The 16,862-nt window shown below is 40.2% G+C and overlaps 1 protein-coding gene across 8 annotated transcripts in view; it reads left to right on the top strand.

Moving 5' to 3' along the window:
* sorbs3 (sorbin and SH3 domain containing 3) overlaps positions 1-16,862 on the top strand; it is a 35,082-nt gene that overhangs the window by 14,220 nt on the left and 4,000 nt on the right. For 4 of the 8 annotated variants that reach the window (XM_058636209.1, XM_058636207.1, XM_058636202.1 and 1 more), the window contains exons 2-17: positions 2,144-2,216; positions 3,894-4,088; positions 4,594-4,660; positions 5,470-5,603; positions 5,748-5,811; positions 6,927-6,965; positions 7,059-7,149; positions 8,369-8,489; positions 9,827-9,880; positions 9,974-10,105; positions 11,745-11,800; positions 14,196-14,266; positions 14,788-14,849; positions 14,973-15,025; positions 15,121-15,235; positions 15,324-15,449. In XM_058636209.1, coding sequence (XP_058492192.1) covers positions 2,205-2,216; positions 3,894-4,088; positions 4,594-4,660; positions 5,470-5,603; positions 5,748-5,811; positions 6,927-6,965; positions 7,059-7,149; positions 8,369-8,489; positions 9,827-9,880; positions 9,974-10,105; positions 11,745-11,800; positions 14,196-14,266; positions 14,788-14,849; positions 14,973-15,025; positions 15,121-15,235; positions 15,324-15,449 — 1,392 coding nt within the window. In that variant the 5' untranslated portion in view covers positions 2,144-2,204. The remainder of the gene's footprint in view (positions 1-2,143; positions 2,217-3,893; positions 4,089-4,593; positions 4,661-5,469; positions 5,604-5,747; positions 5,812-6,926; positions 6,966-7,058; positions 7,150-8,368; positions 8,490-9,826; positions 9,881-9,973; positions 10,106-11,744; positions 11,801-14,195; positions 14,267-14,787; positions 14,850-14,972; positions 15,026-15,120; positions 15,236-15,323; positions 15,450-16,862) is intronic. The other 4 variants (XM_058636204.1, XM_058636205.1, XM_058636206.1 and 1 more) reach the window with 3 other exon arrangements.

Genomic DNA, 16,862 nt, shown 5'->3' with positions numbered 1-16,862 from the left:
ATGCTCAGCTGGAAATACCACATGGAAAACTCATCAGTGGAATCTGTGCTGCTGCCGTTGTTGAAGCCTCACTCTTGTCAAGCTATAATCCCATAGTTTGCACATAGAATATCACAATCCTTCCACATAATTAAGCATTTAAGTTGTATCGTATTTAGTTTTTCTGGCAGTTTGAGTTGTTTTCTGCTTTGTTTGTCTTTTACTTTGCTTCTGTTTGACTTGTTTTGTTTTGAATGTGCTTTGTGAATGAATTAGATTGGATATAACGGATATATTTAATGAATTCTGAGCGGATCCTCACTTTCAGTCGCTGACCTTCTCAGACATGCAGTCCCCCGGACTCCAGTCTCTTACAGCATTGTATGATTATAGAAATAATGAGGCCGTCATGTGAGTCACGCTCATTGTTTTGGGGTGGGTTTTTCCATGGCAACCCGGGGGAAAGAAGAACTGGGTGACGCTCACTTTCCTCCTCTCCTCCTACTCGTGTGGGGTGGGATAATGGAACAGTTGTAATGTCTGATGTTCTATTATCTGTGATCTAAGGCAGAGAGAGCGAGAGAGAGGCTGTGACTCGAGAATCGTTATCTTCATGTCTGAACCTTATCAAAATATTTCTCTAAAACACGCTACGTTAGGTCCTGAAAACTTTAATTCTGCATTTGGATTGTTAGATTGATTTGAACTGTTCTTTCAGATTGATTCTCTGCATCAATCTAGACCAGGGTTGCTCAAAGTGGGGCCCGTGGACCAAAGTTGGACCACCAATGAGTTTAATTTGGCCCCATCAGACTTATATTTTTTAAAAGAGGTTAATATTTTGCAATAAATTCTCATGTATACTTGCTGAGATGTATACGTATATATGTGTATATATGTATATATGTATCTATATATGTGTGTATACATGTATATATACACACATGTATATATGTGTATATATATGTATGTATATATGTGTATACATATGTATATGTATATATGATATATGTGTATATATGTATATATATATACACACATATATGTTTATATATAACAGTACATTTCATATTAGAATATTATGTATGTAGTATTTAATATATAATATAATGGAAGTACCTCACATAAACAGTTTTCTGTGACAGAAACTTACAATGTAAAAGGATATTATATGAAGGTTTGCATCTGTATCCCAAAATTCAGAGAAAATGTTTGGCCAAACAAAATCTAATGGGATTTTTTCCGCACTTTAACCTTGAAGGAGATCAGTCATGAACTGGCAATTTTCTGTGTGTGACGAGATTTAATCTTTCTTTGATTAAAGATCAGATGGAGACGTCTCACACAGAATTACCGCTGAAACGATGAGACAACACCGAGTGAAACTCATAAAACAATACAGCTGTTGAGCAGCAGCGGGGTCGAGGCCATGCGGGCATTTCTTTCTTTCTTTTTTTAGCAACGAGCAGCAGAAGAATTGAAAGACAATGAGGTATTACACGTTAGAATGTGAACTCTCTCGCTGCATCACATGAGGCAGAGTGTGAAACTATGTCGCTATGACTCAGCCAAACACAGAGACCATGATGAGATCCATGCATGCAGATGTTAACAAGACCGTATTAGAAAAGTTTCATGTGGACGTATTTGACAAAGAAATGATGTTGGTGTTTTAATATAGAAAATGTTTTCAGAAAGTTTTTGTATGTATATGTTTACAGTCAAACTGTCTGGTGCTCTCTATTTTCTACAAATCTAAAATCTTTGTCTGTGATTTTTGTCCCCTATAGCAAATAGAAATAACACGTTTTATTTATTTAATTTTATTTAAAGACTCTCTTTGTTTTCTTAAAACCTTTCTTCAGAAATGATCCTACATTTTAGTGCACGTTTCAAAGCTGCACTGTGTCATTTTTAAACTTCTGAAACTCAGATGTCTGCTGCAGCGCCACCATCAGGACGACATGGGATTGGACTGGACAACTTTTAGTTTATTTATGTGAATAGAAAGTAATAAAGTAAGAATAATATTGAGGGGAAAAACAAAGCATGAATTATACTGTTGGTTGGCAAATTGCCACTCGTCTGGAATTTTTCTTTATTTACAGTAAAACAAATCAAAGTTTTCTCATAAAAAAAATGTTTGTTTTTTCTGTCTCTGCAGATACATTTGATGCCGAGTGGAAGAATCTGACCTCCATCACACAAGGACCATAACAGATCACATGCAGTCTCAGGTAAAGCCATGATAAACTCATTAAAAGGTGATTTCTGTCAAATGATGTACAACAGTGGCCTCTAGTGTTTAAAACGAGTACTGCAATCCTGATTGAAAACATTGTAGAGCGTTCTTTTCCAAAGTTTCCAGAAACCCAGAGCTAATATTACACCAACTGTTTTCTTTCCGAACACTGGACATTTCCACATGTCGACAGTGAAAGTGTTTCTGCTCTGAGCAGCAACAACAACGACTGCAGAGAAAAAACATGATGACTAAAAAACAAACGTGACAGAGAGTGTGATTTATTAACTTTGGGAGCAAATTATTCTGACTACTGTTTCAGTTAGACTAACATTTATTTTAACAGTCTGCAGTTTCCTTAATCTTCTAACCTAATACAGGGGTGAGGGCCATATTTGATAATGTGAAGATTTCCGAGGGCCAGACTTTCCCTGAAATGAAAAGACTCCACATCTGGAGTCAAATAACATAATATGAGATGAGTGCATATACTGTCCAAGTCCCTGGCCATAAATAACACATTATATAACCAAAGCTGCGGGGCTGGACAACATCTCACTGAGGGCAGGGATTGGCCCGTGGTCCGTAGTTTGGACACCCCTGACTTAATACAATAACTATCTTGCGTATACCCCCTTTAAATGTAAGAAGAACGTACAAAAATGAGGTGACGCACAGACCTGGCACATGTACTGCACAGCGTTTAAAGTCTTTCTGGAAAGTTCCGTGTGGACGAGGACCATCGTTTTTGAAATGCTGCCGGGTTATGTACAAACCATTTATTTATTTATTTATTTTTTTAAAAAAAAGGTTTATTTGAATTTGAAGTAAACGTTACATACATTCACTATGTGAACTATGTGTGATTATGACTTGATCGTTTTCCCAAAGCGGCATCTTTGGCATTTGTTGTCTACACAAGAAAACGCTTGTTTTCTAATAAACTCTCACCTGGACTCGTTCTCGTGTGGACCGGTCAGTCGAGTCCTTTGACACAGACCACAGTTGCAGCGTTGGCCGCTGTAGTTGAAAGACTCTGGGTCTTTTTTTTTTTTTCCCATGACCTCCATGACCTGGCAACCACACAGAGAGACCAAAGCACCTGATTGAAATATGTCGTGTTCCAATAGAAAGAGCTCAAGACTCGCCGTGATGAGTGGGAGGGAGGGGGGAGGCGGGAGGCGGGGGGGAGGTAAAAAGATCACCATGGAGACCACGAAACAACTTCTAGCCCTGCTGGACTTTAACGCCAACACCAGCGACCCTTTCCCAACCTCTCTGGCCGTGACTCCGCCCCCTGGCTGGAGAAAAAGGGAGGCGCAGTGAATAGAGAGTTAATGGGCTCATAATGGTCCTCTCCTGTTCCTGTGCCCCCCCACCCCCACTACCCCCCCCACTCAATGAGGCCCTTCTGTAGTCGTGGAGCGAGAGATGATGAAGTGGGAGGAGCAGCACTTCCCACTGGTCCTGCTTTAAATAAATTAGGGGGCCTTTTCATCAGAGGGACCCCCTCCCCCCCACAGAGCTCAGCTTTTTTCCAGGAGAATAAACTGAGCTGCTAACAAGTCCTCTTGACCTCCCACAGAGAGGAGTGTTTACTCAGGGCCAGCAGGAGAACATGACAGGAGCAGAGTTCACACAACTTTGTTTTTGTTTTGTCGTGTGTGTTTAGCAGCCTGTGGAAGTGGTCGGTGATCCGAATGGCTCCCGGGGCATCATCTACCACTCCGAGGGGCCCGGAGTTTCCTCGGGACAGCGGATGCTTACCTCTCCAGAGATGACCCAGGAAGTGGTCATCTCCCCCGGACTCCCCACTCCTCCGCTGAGCCCTTTCCGCTCAGCACAGCAGCCATCTGGAGAGTTCAAGGTGAGCACATGAACGTCCCGGAGGCTGGAGCTCATCACTGTGTGTGGAATTTAGTGAACAAGTGCTCCACCCTGTGGACATGTGGAGCAGTGGAGGGAATGGATTTCTTTTATTATATCAAAATATATGTAGAAGAAAGGGATAGAGATTTAGATATAGCATGTGTTTTTATGTAGTTGTTTTGTATTGTTTTTATTCTAATATGAGGGCATTCATGCACATTATGAGTCCGGTGAACAGGGTGCGATATACAATTGAATTTAAACAATTATACCTTTGTTATGTCCAGTTTTGTACCATTTAATATAAATTGCTGTATTATTTCTATTGAAAAAAATCTATAGAACATTCAAATCTCAAACTATACCTATTTTCTTAGGTATCAGCATTTTTATTTTTACATTATTTTTTCCAGTGCTAAAGCTGTCATTTACACCGAGCTGTGTGTGTATGAACTTATCTAAATAATAATGATAATAATTATTATTATTATTATTATCTCAAGGTCCCTGATGTAAATGGAAGTGGAACTCTCAGCTTTGGATCGTATTATGGCCCCTCTCAGTCACATGGTAGGTGTTTTTAAAATCACAGGGTTCAAGAAATAGAAATCTGTAAATGTTTAGGATAATAAACTTTGGAATGTTCTCCTGTTGCACTGGTGCAGATTTAATGTGAGGTCATTGGAATCTCATGAAATCACAATTAAAACAAAAAAACAAACATGTTCATAAAAAAGAATAGAAGCTCCTTTTCCTCATAGACTTTCATTCAAACTGACTTCTTTGTGCAACCAGCTGTCGCCCCCTGGTGGCTGACTGTTACTTTTTCTACTGTGTCCATTTTTATATGCAATCTGTAATTTTAACCCAATGGTGTCACTGCTGTAGTTGTTGTACTTTTTTAAAAAAAATTATTTACTTATTTTATTTGTGTTATTAGATATTAATTTTATTAGTATGACTTTTCTGGGTTGAATTTGATATCCCAATCAGACACAATAACATGTAAAATATTCACTAATGTGCACAATTACCCATATTTATAAATATACAACTGTTTTTATTTGATTGTTCTGCTTATTATATTCATCATATTAATATATTAATCATATTTTCTCTTATTCTATTTCTTATTTTACTCATATTTGGCAATTGAACCGTTGTGGATTTAACCCAATTTAAATCCAATTTGATTTATGGAGCACTTTTATAAACCATGCGGTTGTCCAGAGCTGTACAGTTACATTTAAATCCATAAAGAAGGATAAAGCATGTCAAGTAAAGATGTAAAAAAACAACTAATGCATTTTTTAAACTGATTTACTCTGTATTCTGGTGGTTTGAGCAATAAAGTTTATTAATCCCCGTGTTTCCATCAGGTGGTTTGTCCAACGGCGTCCATGCTTCGTCCACTTTACCGCGCAGCTGGACGCCGGCCAGAGAAGAGAGACTCATCAAGTACTCTGGAATCGGTCCAGTGGATGAAACCGGGATGCCCATCGCCTCCAGATCCGTGAGTCGCTTTATCTCAAACACGAGCCTTATTAAATGTTTTTTACAGCCTTTTTAAATAAAAACATCTCTGTTATTACGTTTCTTAAAGCCTTGTTGGACAGGTTTGTTTACTTTCTGTTCCTCCCCTCTCTTCTTCCACCAGAGTGTGAACAAGCCCAGAGACTGGTACAAGAGCATGTTCAGACAGATTCACAAGAAGCCAGAGGGTAAGGACGTCCCTCCTCCTCCTCCTCCTCTTCCTCGTCTTCTTCATCCTCCTCTTCTCACACACTCATGTGCAGGGTGAATTCCTCTCTGTCAGTGTCAGGTCCAACATCAAGCCAACAGATTATTGCAGAGGCAAAATAGAGACATAATGAAAAAGCCTTAAAGTCTTAAGTCATTCTGTTTTATGAGTTCTGACACTAATCCAGCGTCTTATCTCAGCCCTGGGAGAATCCAGCTCCTCGTTTTTCTCACTTACCTGTTGCGTCATAGAAACACATTCCTGGTTATTTGTGTGTGTTTAAGGAGGTTTTTTGGAGAAATTGTTTCAACTGCCGGCCTCGCTATGATTTGTCAAAGAAGAAGAAGAACAGCACTTCAAAGCACCGAGAATAAAGCTGCGTTCCAACTGGGAGTGACGTTACCCCAGAGTTCACTGCGTTCTACAGTCGATAACAATGGTATCTCACGCACACAAATAGTGTAGCAACATGACTACAGATTAAAATTAAACACAGTACTCGTGTAAACAAATCATTTACTTTGAAACAATAACGACAGAAATGCTACTAGCGGTAAAAATGGTAGTGTTTGTGTGGTGGCAGCCGTCTCGGAATCCTTAACTGGGGAACTTGAGGTTGCTCTGATGATGATCTGTGGTTAAGTGCAAAACCTGGATTTGATCGGTCGTTTGAAAGAAGCTCTAACCTGAGAAACTACAGCACTTTTATGAATAATATATGTACACATATGGACATAGAGGTATGGTGTCATTATAAGGAACTGGTATTGTACAAATAATAGCAATATAACAATATTAGATTCTCATGATACAATAATACCTGGCTAACCTGAGTCCAGAGTATGATATTTATTGTGATATTTAAAGCTGTAGTACGTAACTTACTGTGGTACACAACTGGAAAGAAAGAAGTTTACACAATGAGCAGATACTTGATGTCAATAAAGATTAAAAAATAATTTTACCATGAATAAAAACCTAAAAAAAAAACAGTCTTAAAGTTGTGCAGCATCTGCCTCGACAGGTTGGGGTGCAAGGAAAAAAATGGGTATACCTGTAATACATTAATTTGTTTACATTTTTCTTTCAAACTAGAATCTGAAATGGAAGAGTCAGATCAATGGTTAGCCGAACGTAAGTGAATCCACTAACGTCCACGTTTATGTCCAGTCATTTGTTACATAATCAGTTTAAACTAAAGACGTAAAGATGTGCTCTGATCTGCAGGACTCAGCCGGTTATCTGCCAACACAGACGAAAACAACGACGCAGACGGGAATCTGTTCAGACTGACGCCACACGGAGCTCTACCAGACTGGTGAGTGTTTATGGATTTGATGAAAAAAGGCTTTAGCGTATCCCAGCATGCATTGGAAACAAGGAACAAGAAGAAGGAATTGACGATGTACAGTTGCTTCCTGGTTTTCAATAAGTCAGTCCAGTTAACTGTAAGCAAAGATGCAGAGATGATCAACAGCAGGTGTCTGAAGACGTTACCAAGAACATTTAGTGACAAATTTTAGAATTTAGCAGAGGCTAATGCTCAGCTGTTGTCCCGTCACGATGTTAAAATTTAAAGTTCTTTTTCATTTTCATCTGTGTTGACTCCCCCAGGGCTAACTACCAAAACACAATGTAAAGTTTTTGATGAATATCTAACGTTACCTTACCAAGTCCAAGTTTCCCCTTAGCGACAACTGACTCCTATTACTACATTAGCAACGTAAGCTAGCGGCAGTTTGAGCTTGTTTTCTTATATTTAAGTGAACCTGATTTTCACTGTGTGAAAGTTTTTAATTAGAACTACATGACACTTTTATATTCACCTGCACAAGAACAACATACAGAGAACGTCCAAAGACCATCACCACATGGCACATTCAGTCAAAGCAACAATAGCTAACTGTTCCACCTTCAGGCAGTTTAACAAAGTGTTTTTACACAGCGCTAATTAAAACTATTATTGGATAAATGATTGGAGAACTGACAGGAACATAACGTTTTCTTCTTTCAAAGCAATAGATGTGATTGACACAGCTAGCAACCAGCTAGCTTAGCTTAGCATAAAGACAAGAAACGTCATGAAGTACCACTTTCTCATTCTTCGTCTCTCATGACTCTGATTTTACATCTCCTGCCCCCTACTGTTCATTTTCATCTATACACCCTCATCTGAGTCTTTAATAAAGTTTAAATTCACACAGTACTGGGAGCAAGCATGGATTCTTTGGAAATTCATTGACGTTTAATATTATTTTACTGTTCTTCTCTTTATTGCTTGTTATAGCGTACACACCCATGTGCATTTACAGCGTCTTTTATCTGATAGTGAGCGTCGGTGACGTCTTCAGCTGAATACCTTAAAGAAGTCAGGCCAAGAGCAGTGGAGGGAAAAACGTGTGGGAGTCGGGACAAGTTTGGATTTGTTGTTACAGGCACTCACAATGAAGCCGTGATTAAGTTGCTGTCCATGCTCTGTCTGTGTGTGTGTGTGTGTGTGTGTGTGTGTGTGTGTGTGTTGGGGTGTTGTGTTTCAGGAGTGAGGACGTAGATAAGCTGTCAGACCTGGGAAAGCAGCCGACTCAGCCGAGGAGCATATTCGACTTTGAACCAGGGAAGAGCAGCAGCGGAGGCAGCGGCAGCAGTAGCAGCAGTCAGGTACGACCTCACTCTGCAGAGGAGAAATGTTAATCTGTGGGATTCTTTGACCCCAGCTGTAATTCCTCGGCTTTGATTGTTTGTATAGTTGTTGTTTTTGGCTCGGATCACAGGAGTTTCCCCATGTGTGAAACGTAAGTTAAGGTTTTCAGGATCGGCGCCTTTTCTCGAACCGAAGTCCTTGTGTTACCTCTTCCGTCATACCTGCTGCTTTCCACCAGGTTTATTCACGTCTTTTATTACTTTTTCTTCAAGGTTATCTTTTGTAGCCAATTATTTGTTTTCAGCCTGGTTTTCTGTATATGCTGACGATTCTACTGTTCCGCTTCCTGTTGTATGATGGGATTGCATGACATCAGCTACTGAAGCTCTATGATGCACTGTAAAAACATATTATGAGAGCAAGAACATTACGATTTTGGTCCCTTAAACGGGAAAATATGATCACTTGTCTCACATCTCATTCTGCTTCTCTCTTGATCGAGACATTTTTGAGAGGGTTTGTGAGGCTTTTTTTAGGTTTGGTAATCACAGATATCACACAGAGACGAGCAACCATTCACTCCTACAGTCAGTTTAAAGTGTCCACTTAATCTAGTAATCCCCAATCTGCATGTTTTTGGACTGTGGAAGGAAGTTGGAGTACCTGGATAGATCCCACATGCACACGGGGAGAATATGCAAAGTCTTGCCCTTGTTCGAACCGGGATCCAAACTGATGACCTTCTTGCTGTGCCAGTTACTGTACCACTGTGTGGCTTTGTGTGTGTGTGTGTGTGTGTGTGTGTGTGTTTTAATGGCCTTTACATCATTGTCCCAGATCTGTTGCACGCTATGCCTTGTGTCTACACATGTAGAGCAAAGGAATCTTTGTCCCCCGCCTCCCAACAGAAGCCGAAGTGTCTTGTGATGTGTATTATGGTGTTAACCTCTTGTGCAGTATAATGGCTCACAGCATGGGAACTTATTCAATTTCCTCTTTATGACGGCGGTCGGTGTTCTATCCCCGGAACAGCGTTTTAAGAAAAGCAGCAGTGCACAAAGACCATATCTGGTGCTGGAGCTGGGATTTTAGTGAGGACGGCGTCCAACTGAGGGGACGGCTTTGGCATCCAGAGAGACATTCAGTTAATGTTTTACCAAAGAGTGTCTGTGACTCCTTTTTCCTTTTAAAGTAATGCCTCTTGAATGTGTGTTTTTTTACCCCCCAGAAAAGGTGAAAGTGAACTAAACTCTCTTAATTTGTGATGTTTTGTTAGAAAATATGTACTCATGCAATCATGCACTCATATATTCATGAAAACAGAAACTTATCCTGTCTTTTTTTCTGTCTTTAGACGTATTTATCTCCGAAGACACAGCCCGAGAAACCAAAGTCCCCCTCACTGGAGGTGAGCCTCTCCATTTTCTGTCATCCAAAGAGGACTGTGTGTGTTATGCTGTGTTAACTTTGCCCTTCCAACTCCGTCGTTGCTCGGGCTCAGGCCAGTCTGGTCTCTGAGCTGAGTCGCTTCGAGGCTGAGCTGGACTCGGAGATCCAGGGTCTGGAGAGGAGACTTTCCCAGAAGCAGCATCAGCAGCAGCAGCAGCAGCCGCAGCATCGAGGCCGGGGTGAGGTACTGAGCCCTCCCCTCCTGACTCTCTCTCTGCCGAAGCATCTCCTCCAATCTACCAGAATCTCACCTTCACTCCCACAACCTTCCCCACCCCATAAAGGCTGCGTGACAGGCTATTTCCATACGGCAATGTTTTCATTTAAAAACGCATAAATTGTGCTCTGGATGCACCTGTCGTCCACATTAACCAAAGTTTTTAGTCTGTTTAAGAGTTATTTTCTTATAAAAACCTCCAGGGCTCAGTTTCACATCCATGATTATTCATTGTCATTTGTCATCGTATTAAATAAAATACACATCGTAAAATACACAATGTAATAAATAGAAGCAAACCCTTAGATAAACCCTTAAATACTCGAAAAAAGTATAAATACACAAGACAGGACATACAGTAAAACACGCAACACAGTAACGGACAAACACACACTGTCTTCGTGGGGATGCAACGATTAATGATTTACTGAATTAATCATTAACTATTTTGATATTCATTCAGTTTTAGTGTTGTTTTTAATAGTTAAAAGTAGTTTCCAGGTTTTTCAGCTCCTTAAATGTGAATATGTTCTCGTTTCTTTGCTCCATATGACAAAGAAATCATTCAAACTGAATACATGTTAGTTTGTGGACAAAATATGTCATCATTTCAAGGTTTTGGGAAACACTGATCATCATTTTCCAACATTATCTGACATTTTAGGGATCAATTTAATCAATTAATCAAGGAAATAATTCACAGATTAACTGATTATATGTAAAAAAAACTAATTCTTACACCACACACATGCAACTGAATACACACGTTATTTATGTTTTTATGTCACCGATCACTGAAACTGAGCTAAACTCAGATCGTCTCTATCTGAAAATGCAGTTTTTGAATGAAAACATGGCTGATCATGGCCGTAGCCTCAGTGTGACCCCCTCTGCTTGCTCCCTTTGACCACGTATGGTACCTGGGTGACCTGTGGTCCACGATGTCGCCTGCCTGCCTTACGCTCGGATTGACCTGCTCTGTTAATCACCCGCCTGCAAACAACCCCGCCCCCTTCACCCACTGGCTGCCGAAAAAAAAGGACAAACTTTTCAAATCCCAGTTTTCTTTCTAAGGTCCAGTGTGTAAGAATTAGTGCCATCTAATGGTGAGAATGCAGATTGCAACAAACTGAGGAAGCAAGGCCCGTGCCCAAGTACAAATAAAAGGCTTAGTCGAAGGCTAAAGGGATAATATGCTTAAACAAACATATTAATTGGTAATATATAACATTTTGTGGCAATAAAGCTTCATAAATGTTACACCCTGGACCTTTAACAAATCATATTTTTTAACTATTTTGTTTTGAACTTATTTTCAAGAGCGGCTTTTGCTGTAATCCTGACTTTAAACTTGATTCTCATGCTGCTGTGATTAAAATCAGCTTCACAGGCTTTTAATTTGCCTGAAATTTCACCGGCAGCCCAGACAGATCATGAGTGGTGCTGTGTGTAGCTCGAGGAGAAATAGGACCCTGGGGATTTCTTCTGCTGCTCCTTTGGGAGTGGTCAGCACCTCCACTTTGTCTGAGTTGTTGTGAGATTTCCTCCTCCGAGCTGAGCGTTTATAAGAAGACGGCTGCTGTCTAACGCTCACTCTGTTCTGCAGGAGGCCAGAGGCAGAGATCCAGCAGCTGCTCCAAAGACTGGAACTGCAAACTACAGGTCAGTGACGTCATAGTGAGTGGAAGTGAGGATTTGTAAGTTGTCTTTGGGACGTCTTTGATGATCTTTTAACTGCTTTTTATGATTTAAAATGGAGTTTTCTACCAAAAGAACTTGGATAAGAAGTGTTTTTTTCCTGCATCATAATGTAACTGACATGACAGAGATCTATGATGAAGCAGTGATTGAAAATACACTACTATTGGGTCTAATGTGTGTGGATAATACACATACAGGGGTCTATTAACATATAAACATTTGGTGTTTTCGTGCTCTTTTTTGGCTTTTTGTTGGACAAGTAAACTCAAGAGATAAACGTGCTTGCATTTTGGACATAAAATGCTATAAAGAAGCTTAAAATCACAACTGTATTTCTTTCACAACAAATAACTATCTGACTGAGTAGTTTACTTATTAGACGTAGAAATAAAAACAAGTTGTAAAATGAAAACTTCTCCACTTATTTTAAAACGTAATTTTTTGAATTGTTCTGCATTACAAAATCCAATTTGTATGTATTTATATTCATACAGTATGTAGCTGTAGGGAGCTGGAAAAAGCTTGAAAATGGACAGTGACAGTGTTTGAATTTGACCTTAAATAATTAGTATGAACCCTGTAAGAATAACTACAGTTTAATCATGTTATTGATGGAGATGTTTAGCAGTTTGAAAGTGGTTTTACGTCATTGTGCAGTTAGGGGAGGTTAGGAGAAAGTCCCAGGTCAGTCATATAACAGACCTCTGAACACAACACTCACAGCGTCCTTAATCTTCTTTGATATTGCTTCATCAAGCAGAAGAAATTGCCCAATTGCTTCCTGCTTTAATAAAGAAGCATTGTAGGTTGTTTACCTGTTACTCGATCGGGTGACTCTCCGTGCGACACACACTTGTTAGGAAGCTGGTGAACTTTAACAAGCTCAAGTACTCATCAGTAGTGTTTGCTACTTCAAACAGAGGAGACAACATTCCACATTTCCCACCACGTGTGTGAGGCATTTTCTTCTGGACTCGGCTCAGTTGATCTCTTAGGTTTTGACCTCTCTGGTTGAGAAGGAGGAGCGGCTTTTTCTTTACAGTCTGCTGGAGACATATGGAACCAGAGGAACACCCAGCGAGTACAAACCTCCACCAAAGCCACACAGTTTCCCACATTTTTAAAACACTCCCCTCTCTCACAAGCTTCACAATTGTTTTAAAAATCCTGAATGCAGATCCTGGTCACCAACATCTCATCTTTTATTTCTTGGGCCATAACCTACATCCCCAAAATATCACATCCAAATCTATCTTTTACTTTTCAAGTTATGCTGGTCACAAGACAGACAAACAAACAGATACACATGGCCAAAAACATAACCTACTTAGTGGATAAGTGATGTCCAAAACAAGAAACTGATGACAGTCCATATTTACAGTTGCCCGTTGTCCAGGCAATTTGTATTTGTGGAAAGATTTTCGACACTGTCTGGAAATATGCAAATAAGTTTGGAGGACGCAGCTGGCAGGAAGCTTCGGGTTATTGTTTAATTCTTAATCCAGAAATGACTTGGCTCCTGATTGTGCTCATGAATGCAGGTTGTCACAGCTGTGGAGAAAATGTCAGCCCCATAAACTTGATCCAATACAGAGCAGCATGAGTCCCAGCACGTTCTTTTTTAACTGTGTGATTATCTGTTTAATTTCTATCTTAGTGTATTCAAACCAGCAGCTGCAAACAGGTGTGCTGTACATACATCTGCAAGAAAACCACACACACACGACACAAAAGAAGGTTACAGTAGGTCATCTACATCAGACCCAAATGAAGGACTGTTCCAGGACGTAGAATCCTTCAAATTCTGCCAAAACTGACTGCACATACTGTTGGAAGTAACTGGAAGTGACATCACCTCCGAGTTGACTGCGTTCCAATTGAAGTTGGGGAAAAAAACACGAGTACAAACATCATTGTTAGCCATTTTTAGCCATACCAGTCGCTAACAACCTGGGATTTTGCACATACAATATCTTGGAAGCTTGAGTTGGGGTTCCAACTTCCAACTAGGAACTAGGAAATTCCGGCCAACTGCAACACGCCATGTATGAGGGTTAGCTGACGTCTCTTGTTAGCATGAACAGCAGCTAATATGCCAAGTTCTTGTTTACAAGCTAACGTTTCAAGAGCAACTGGTAACATCAACCAGTTAATCAACCAATGATGCACACACTTTTTAGCCTGTTCCATTTTAGACTTAACACGTTTCTATAGAACCTGACTTGGAAGATCAACTCTACTCAGGAAGTATGTTTGACTTTGAGAAGCAGCAGCTTTACAGATGTGCTTGTCTGTCCTTTGTTGTCATTAGAAACCCTTCGGTCTCGAGTAAGCTAAATTTGTTCTGCTTTTTCAGCAATTTTTCAGCCCCAAAGCAGCCTGTGCATCGCTCTGTTGGCACATCACTGACTTCTGCTCCCACCTATGGTAAGGAAAGAGTTTTCTACCTTTTTTTTCTTCCAATAACTCTTAATGCAAACATCCCCTTTGCCTTTGACAATGATTTTAAATACGAATTTAGACCTTTTTTAAACTATAACACACTTCCAGTGAGTAAGCCACCAATTAATCAAACTTCTGATGAAATCTTGTGGTAATCTAATGTATTCTGATAGTCTGGTGCGTGTCTTTTATTGCCCTGGATGTTTGCTGCTCTGGTGTTTCACATCAGGCTAATGTGAGCATGGAAAGCCTCTGCACATTTTTCCTATAGAAACAGAAGCGGCTGCAGATGGGTGGGGAGGAAGCCCACAAAAATAGGAAGTGAGACTCAAAAGACCTGATTAAAGATTAGCTTTGTCCAATTGTTTTTCCTTGGAAACTCAAAATCCCTTTTGAACTTCAGTAGCGCAGTTGTCAAGGCTGTGATTGCTTTCACAGAATCATTCAAAAACAACATGCTATACAAAGCAGGCATGTTTTAGACTCTTACCGCTGTGTTCCCACAGTAGAACGTCTTTCCCCTGCCCATGACACCATGGAGCTTCCAGTTAAGAAAGAGGAGAAAAAGGTACGTCTCTCTGACTTTCATGGAAAATCTTTTAAAATTCAATTTCTTTGGCATTTTGTTTTTGTGATCTGAATACTTTCCTAATTGTTAAAAAATGGTCAACAAATTTGCTCTTTATTACAGATAAAGCAGAGAGCAGCGAGAGCCAAGTTCAATTTCAAGGCTCAGTCGCCCAAGTGAGGAATATGAGGAGCTTATAATCATTAAGTTATAGCAAATTGGGTTTAAAGCAGCATTGTATCTAAGAAAATGATCTTTATCATCTCCTCAGGGAGCTCACACTGCAGAAAGGAGACATTGTTTACATCCACAGGCAGGTTGATGCCAATTGGTTTGAAGGAGAACATCACGGAAGAGCTGGGATTTTCCCCACATCTTATGTAGAGGTGAGACATTTCCTGTCTTTCGTTTTATACCGTTCCTCTCCTCATGTGATTATTATCTAAGACCTCTTATTTCATTTTGTCTTCAAAGGTTCTTGCTCCTACAGAGAAGCCGACACCTATAAAGTCTCCCACTCTGCAGGTGCTGGACTACGGGGAAGCTGTAGCTCTTTATAACTTCAACGCTGATCTACCAGTTGAACTGTCCTTTCGTAAAGTAAGTGAGCACAATCGTTTAATGTTGACAGAACTAGCTAAACACTGGAGCAGAAGCAAAGATGAATTAAAACAAGTATTTGAAATATTGAATTCAGGGTTTTTCAGTCAGGCTTTGGGCCCCTTTTCTCCAATGAAGGACAATATTATCGCTTCCGCATACCAAGACATCTTGGACAATGCTATGCTACCAACTTTGTGGCAACAGTTTGAGGAAGGCCCTTTCCTATTCTAACATGACTGTGTCCCAGTGCACAAAGCAAGGACTACAAAGACATGGTTTGACTTGGAGTTTGGTGTGGAAGAACTTGACTGGCCAGCATAGAACCCTGACTTCAACCCCTTCGAGTACCTTTGGGATGAACTAGAACACTGAATACGTCATTACCCTGTTGGTGTAATGGTCAGGCCTCCCAATACTTTAGTCCATAAAGTGCCTCCTCTTTGAGCCCCCTAGGCTACAAAGGCTAACTTGCATGTTAGCTTAGCACAAGATGGAGAAACAGAGGGTTGCTAGCTTATCTCTGAAGAAGAAGAAAAAAAAAATCCAAGATAGGTCTAGTAGTCTGGTTTCCATAATAATAAGTTGCAAATTCTTAACTTTTGGTTAGAAGAAAGCGTTTTTCTGTGTGTTTTCCTTCACTGCTGTTAAGCTAACACTGAGAGTTAGCTGACTATAAGCTGAGATAAGCAGTAGGCGGTAGCTACAGTTATTAAAGTGTGGGTCACTAGAGCAGGAATTTCAAATGTTATTGTATTGACACTGTATGAAAGTGAGGAGCCTTGGCTGAGGTTTTTATTCTCCCTGCTTTCTCTAGTTGTTTCCTATTAGCATGTGGGCAGTTGCCAGCGTGTGCTCCTGCGCTGTGTTGTGTGCGTCAAACGTAACCTGATGTTGCTTTAAGTCCAGCCACATGATTGTTTAATGCTGCTCTACTCTCTTGTTTGTGTTGACTGTCAAAAAACACACGCAATGATTTCTCTTGATGTTAAGTATCAACACTGTCTGGCCAAAGATTTGTTTCAGCTTTGATTACGAGACGCGTTCACTGTGGCATTTTTGCCAAAATCTTAGCTTTTATGATTTAGTGTATTTGCTGTATGAAGTCTTCTCCAGCGCATTCCCAGAGATTATCAATGTGGACTCTGTGGTGGCCAATCCATGTGTGAAAATGATGACTCACGTTCTCTGAATCACTCTCTCACAATTGGAGCCTGATGATGAATCCTGGCATTGTCATCTTAAAATAAGCCTGAAAAACCTGCTCATTCAGTGTATTTAGGTGATCAGCTGACCTTATCCTTTGGGTCACATAACATCACTGAACCCAGACCTGACCTAGTGAAGCAACCACAGATCATAACACAAGCTTCTCAGCAGAATATATAGTATGTGACTTTTTTTGGACTTATG

This window comes from Solea solea, chromosome 8 (assembly GCF_958295425.1).
Source record: "Solea solea chromosome 8, fSolSol10.1, whole genome shotgun sequence".
Taxonomy (NCBI): Eukaryota; Metazoa; Chordata; class Actinopteri; order Pleuronectiformes; family Soleidae; genus Solea; species Solea solea.
This window is presented reverse-complemented; position numbering and strand designations above follow the sequence as displayed.